At 39.2% G+C, this 6,000-nt stretch overlaps 1 protein-coding gene across 3 annotated transcripts in view; it reads left to right on the top strand.

Annotated features, from left to right (window-relative positions):
* Nucleotides 1-929: 929 nt before the first annotated feature.
* The window catches only part of ADAMTSL1 (ADAMTS like 1), a 173,889-nt gene continuing 168,818 nt past the window's right edge, over nt 930-6,000 (top strand). For all 3 annotated transcript variants that reach the window (XM_069880687.1, XM_069880686.1, XM_069880690.1), the window contains exon 1: nt 930-1,049. In XM_069880687.1, coding sequence (XP_069736788.1) covers nt 993-1,049 — 57 coding nt within the window. In that variant the 5' untranslated portion in view covers nt 930-992. The remainder of the gene's footprint in view (nt 1,050-6,000) is intronic.

Below are 6,000 nucleotides of genomic sequence, written 5' to 3'. Positions count from 1 at the left end.
ACAAACAGACAAAAAAAAAAAAAAAAAAAAGACAGCTCAGGCAGCGCAGAGGGGTAGGCATGCAAACTGAATGAATCCTGAACAGAACAAGAGCAGTGTTTCTAAAACTCCTATCTGTCAAATTAATACTTAAAAGACAGTTTCTTGCTTTCCTGAGTTGTGTGGATTTTTGCCTTTCTGTGCAAAATTCTTTCTCCCATAAGCTCACTTTCCTTCTGTTCCAGAACAGGATAGCTTTTTAATATCCCCTGAAAAAAGTAGTGACAGAAAGACTCTTGCTCAGTACTGTTTAGAAACATCCCTGTTTTACGATTTGACAGCAGAGTCAGATTCTTTTGTTGCTTAACAACTGATGTAAAATGGTTCTAGAAAGAGTTTTTCTGTAGAGAATATAAGGCTTTAGTAATACACACATTCTCTCTGGAGGACTTCAGCATTTTCCAATTGGTGCCTTTTATGGCATATGTTCCGTATTGACACAGATTAAATTTCCCTCCTGTCTGGAACAATACAGCTCAGGAGAAGAGCTACTGACCTAGCAATAAGCATGAACAACAGCTCATGGCAAGTGGTGGAGCCGAGCTCCTGGAGGACGGCTAGCTGAAGACAGAGCACTCCCTTCAGCTCTGCCATTCTGCCTCTCTCCTGCTCCTTCTTCTCCCCTTCGTCCTCTCTCTCTCTCTCTCTCTCTCTCTCTCTGTTTTTATTTCCCCTCTGTCTTCCCCCGCTACGGTTTCCCGAGCCCCCTTGGCTTTGTTTTGCTGCAGGTCTGACTAGCAGGAGGAGGATTGGCTGCTCGCTGGCTCTGGGAGCTCTTCCCAGCAGCTTCCCCCAACGCACCCACCCACGCCTGGGTCGGGAAATGCGAGCGGGGCTGATCGAGGCGGGGAAGCGGGGCTGAAGGTTCGGTCCAGCCCTGGAGGTGACAGCAGGCAGCCGAGCGCCTTGCAGCTTGCGCCGTGTCCCACCCCAGGTCCCGACCGGACCCCACCATGGAGGGCAGCCGCTGGACAACTGCTGCCACCCTGCTTCTTGCCTCCCTCCTCCTGGTAAATGCCATTTCTTTCCTGCAAATATGTATTACTTGTAGCTGATATTGTATCCGTGTGTATGTATGTGAGTGGGTATGTTTTTAATCGTTACGATTGTAGTTAGAGAGAAATTGTTTTTAAATAATCACATAAGTCTTACCTGCTCTAAAAAGTTGCAGGCTTAGAGCCTTAATATTTCGGGTTGCTGCAGGTAGAACCAAGAAGTTGATGTTGGCATCACTGTTATAAACTTGGAGAGCAATGACCTGTGAATGGAAATTTAACTGCTTGGGATTTAGAGAAGAGCTGTTTCTTCCCTCTTTAAATCAAACTATATCTGTATTTCGGTTATATTCCAGGCACTGTAATATATCTGGAATTTTCTTCCTTTCTAAAAAAAAAACAAGGAAGAGAAAATATTTTCCAGTTGTGCACATACAGAGAAACCAGGTACAGCACGTACTAAACTTTTTTTCCTACAGCCAGCTGAAACAAACTCTCATTACTGCTTTAACTCATTACAGAGGCAAGCTTATACCAACTTCAGGAAGATACGTCATGTGATATCTGGTATACTTCAGTGCTCTAAAGTTGATCGTTACTGTATGATTTTTCTTATACTTCTCCTGATAGTTATGACAGGATGCTCTGCATCGGAGCAATGTATCTCTGCAGTTTGATTGAAAATAAATGTTCCATTTTGACTTATACCTAATTTTACAAGTTCAGTGTATGTTGTTTTTTTCTGAAAATTTGATGGAATCTAGTTACTCAAACACAAAGAATCTTAAAGAAATACATGACATTTATAGCAGCTTGCATTTTCTCCTTAATCTGTGTGAAACAATCTATGGTAGTACTGTAAAGTAAGCTAAATCTATTTTTAAGTAGTCACATACAGACCTAAGCAGTAGGATAACTCTATTCAAAATGCTTATTAAAAATTTGTATGATAGGAATGGTTGGACTCGATGATCCGGTGGGTCTCTTCCAACCTGGTTATTCTGTGATTCTGTGATTTCTTTAAAAATTCTTTTGGATATAGAATCACTAAATACTCATTAATCGCTAGAAATAAGAATGCTATCTGGACTGATTTAAAAGTCTTACTGTGTTTAAAGGTCTATTTTCCATTTAAAATACCGAATTCACACAAAACAGCATCAAGTCGGCATAGATTCTCTTTCATTTATGAGAAGTTTATAACCTGGAGCCAATCCTGCTGTACTAATTCAGGGAAGATCAACAGGAATGTGACTCAACAAGACTGTTTTAGGACTGCAGGATTTGGTCCCATGTTAAGCTCATAGTCATAATGTTTGCTCTTCACTCTGCTGCTTGTCAATTAAGTTCTCGGTCCCTAATTCATGAAAATAAATACTGCATTCTGCTGCCAACTATTATGCATTATGTTCTGCACTATACTAGTTTTGTATTTATGTGACTTACTGTGCTTCAAGAGTTTCCCCCCCTCAATCCCCACCAAATCTCTTTGTGCCTTCAGAATAGTGATGCGAAACAACTTTAACTTCCTTGTTTGAATCAAGCCATTCTTTTGCTCCTTCCATACTCAAGAAAATCTCGCACTTGCTTACAGCAGGGGTTTAGGTGAACATGTGAGAATTTCACTTACAGCTTGGATAGACATAGACATAGACATAGACATAGACATACGTTGTTGGATACCTTGGTATACATGCTGTAGTTTATTTCAGCATAAGTTCACACAGGGCATGGTAGAAAGCTAATGGTTGTTTTTGAGAAAAAAGAAGAGGCATTGGATCAGGCCTGTGATCTGGTTATTGACCTCATAGGTATTAGCCTTTGGTCAAGTAGATGGCATGAGTTTGAAAACTGTGACAATCAGCAACTAGATTTATGTTTCACCTTGTATATCTCTAAAACCCCTGTCTTGCCCGCACTGAAAAACATAAGCAGCCTCTAGTCATGTAGCACTCCCATGATATCATCAGGAGTAAGCATAAGGGCTGGGTAAGAAATGCTTACAAGATTAGTCTTACAATAATTTATCACATGTTCCTATATTTTCAATAAGAGGCTGTAGAGCAAAGTAGCGCCTGAAGTCTTTGTTACACATCCTTCCCTCATCAGGGAGGTTGTGTAGCCCAGACACGTGCACAGCTGATGTGCTCATGATGCTGAAGGAACAGACAAGCCCACAGGCAGTATCAGCAATAACCTCTCCTGTTCCCCCCATTAGCCAACAGATACAGTCTACTTCAAGGCAGACCACCTGGAGTGGTCTAGTAGTGAGTGTAGCTCACTGTTCCATTAGAGTTCTTAACTTTCTTAAGAAAAAATTGTGTTAATTTTCAGTTAAATGGTGCTTGACTTAAGTCTGTGAGGGTCAATAGTTTGTTAACTGACGCAGAACTGGCTCTATACTCAGACATCCAGCTTCCCTGGCATAAATGGGAGTTAGGTACTTTCATGGATACTTTTGAGAATCTGAGCCATAATACTAGATGGCTGTCTTGGGGGGGAAAAAAAAAGTAATATTAGAGTGAAAATGTCTTCAAAAGACAGTTACTTTCTTTCCAGACCAAGACTAGGTATTTGGATAATTTTTCTCATTGCTCTGTGAACTTTTGCAGGCTAAGGAAATATTAGCACACCAGTTTTTTAAGAGAAACAAAAGAAGGCAAGCATTCTGTTCCAAAGATTTCCCCTTCTATTGATTTAAAAAGAAAAGCCTAACACAAGCAAATCACAGTTGCCTAACTCAAAAGAAGTGAGGCCAAACCCATAAGCAGCCATAGACATGTGTTCATACAAACTTAAATTCAGAAGGGAATTTAATCACATTTGCATTTGTTCTTTGCATCTTTTCAGCAGCTTTTTGTAGGTCTCTTCATTGTTGTTGTGGTGCTTAAAGGAGAAACACTAGGAACCATAATAAAGTACATGTGTTTTTCTGCAGGATTTCTTTGTTTTGCTGTGCTAATTTGTACATGGAAAATAGTCAAATATAATAGTCTGTTCCTTCCAGGCTCTTTGCCATTATATTCCCCTGCTTTCTAACTGGGTATGTCTTGGATGACCACAAACACAATTAGCCAGTGGAATGAACATAATGTATCATGTTTACATCTGAATGTACAAAGCTTGACAGTTTTTCCTTTCATGTGTAAATAGGTCTACCTACTGTTCTATGTCTGCCCCTCTGTTTCTACAATTGTAGCCGTGCAAAAATGGATTTTTCCAGTACAGGGTCCAAAGTGCACACATATATTTTCATGTATAGTCATCTATATGCATAGACTGGCATTTGATCATACTAGTTGGGTAAGGGTATGCTGAAATACAGAGTTCAGCTATGCAAAGCTAAGATTTATTCATGTAAAGGAGAGCAAAATTTCTCACCGTTGTGGTTTGTGGCCAGTGCTGCTGTACTTTCAATGTCTCCTGTCTATAAAACAAAATTTAATTTCTTATGTGAAAGTCTAAGTGCTACTAAGTGTGTGTACTCATCACTTTCTACCTACATAACTCTAGAATTTTGTGTTTGGGTTTATTTTATTGACCTCTTCCTTCAGACTTTTTTTGAAGTGTGTAATTTATTTTTCCTTCCTACCAAGTGCAAAGGTTTGCATGAGCTGAGCTAAGGTTGTGCGATGGAATTTTTTTCTCTTCGACTTTAGTGAATGGGAGTCAGTACTAAATGTAGACTGTTGAGATATTAGTCAGCTTCACCAATGGCAGTGAAGTTAGACACATTTTGTTTTAATTACTTTTGCTAGATTCATAAGTCTGGCAAAAAATAGAAACTATGAAGACTGGAATATAGTCACCTGTAGTCATGGACCTGTCAGCTGTACAAACTCGTGCTCCTAAGTTTCATGAGTTAGTGTAAAGCATGGACAAATACTTGTTTAGGGGAGGACTATCAATATCTGTGTGACTGAATTATCCCTGAGACAAACAAAACTTGAATCCTTTGTACTATGTTGTTAACCATCCAAGTATAACCTCATGGTTTCTTGTCAAATCTGTAGACAGCAGTGTTGTTTCTGTTGCTTTTTGTAGCTATTTTGTTTAGCTTGTAAGAAAATTAGAGCTGTATAAGCAACAATTGCATGGGAAAAAAAGGGGAAATTGCAGACTGTTGCTGTGGAACCATGTGTTCTCTTGTGTGGGGAAGGAATGTAGAATAAGATCATCCTTATAGAAACATTCAAAAAGCCAAAGGTAGTGAAAACCCACTGATAACACATCAACCACCAGATGACATGGTATCAGGATTAGGATCAGGAAAGGGAGAAAGAAATTACTTGTTCCAGTCCAAGCAAGGCCTGTTATTAAAGACTTTTGAAGCAGTGGACAGGAACTTATCAAAAGCTGGCACGAAATGTTGAATTGGATCAGAATATCATACTCTGGTATGAACCACAACTTCTTCCTGACTAACATTCAGGAATGACTACTTTTGCTTTTGACATCTTCATCTTTTCATATCAGGAGACAGACAGTAGGCTTGTCTTAACAAATGACTGACCAAGTTTAGATAGTCAAGATCTTATTACATCTTCTAGCCCTTAATGTATGTTCAGGCAAAATGGGAGAAGTAAGCAAGAGGTTTACATTTAGTGGAGTGATGGAAAATCTTCTTTAGGGCCTTAGCCCTGTGTGTTATTGAACACTACCAATAATAGTCAATACCTAGTGCAGTCTTATCATATATAAATGTCCTTCTGTCTCAGGGAATGCAAAACATTTTTTCGTAGATCTGAGATTTGCCGTCATGAATGCTAAGACTCGCTGTACATGTTCAAATGTATATTTTTAATCAACCAAAATTTTTCTTTTGTAAACGGGTTAAGGAGAGGGGTCTGTCTATTGGGGATTATAGGTACTAGAAAGACTTAAAGAATGGCATCATGGTTTTAAAGATTTCATTCTCCAAAATTTTATTACAAGGTAATTATATGCAATATCATATCTGTCTCTG

This window comes from Phaenicophaeus curvirostris, chromosome Z, assembly GCF_032191515.1.
Source record: "Phaenicophaeus curvirostris isolate KB17595 chromosome Z, BPBGC_Pcur_1.0, whole genome shotgun sequence".
Classification (NCBI taxonomy): Eukaryota; Metazoa; Chordata; class Aves; order Cuculiformes; family Cuculidae; genus Phaenicophaeus; species Phaenicophaeus curvirostris.
This window is presented reverse-complemented; position numbering and strand designations above follow the sequence as displayed.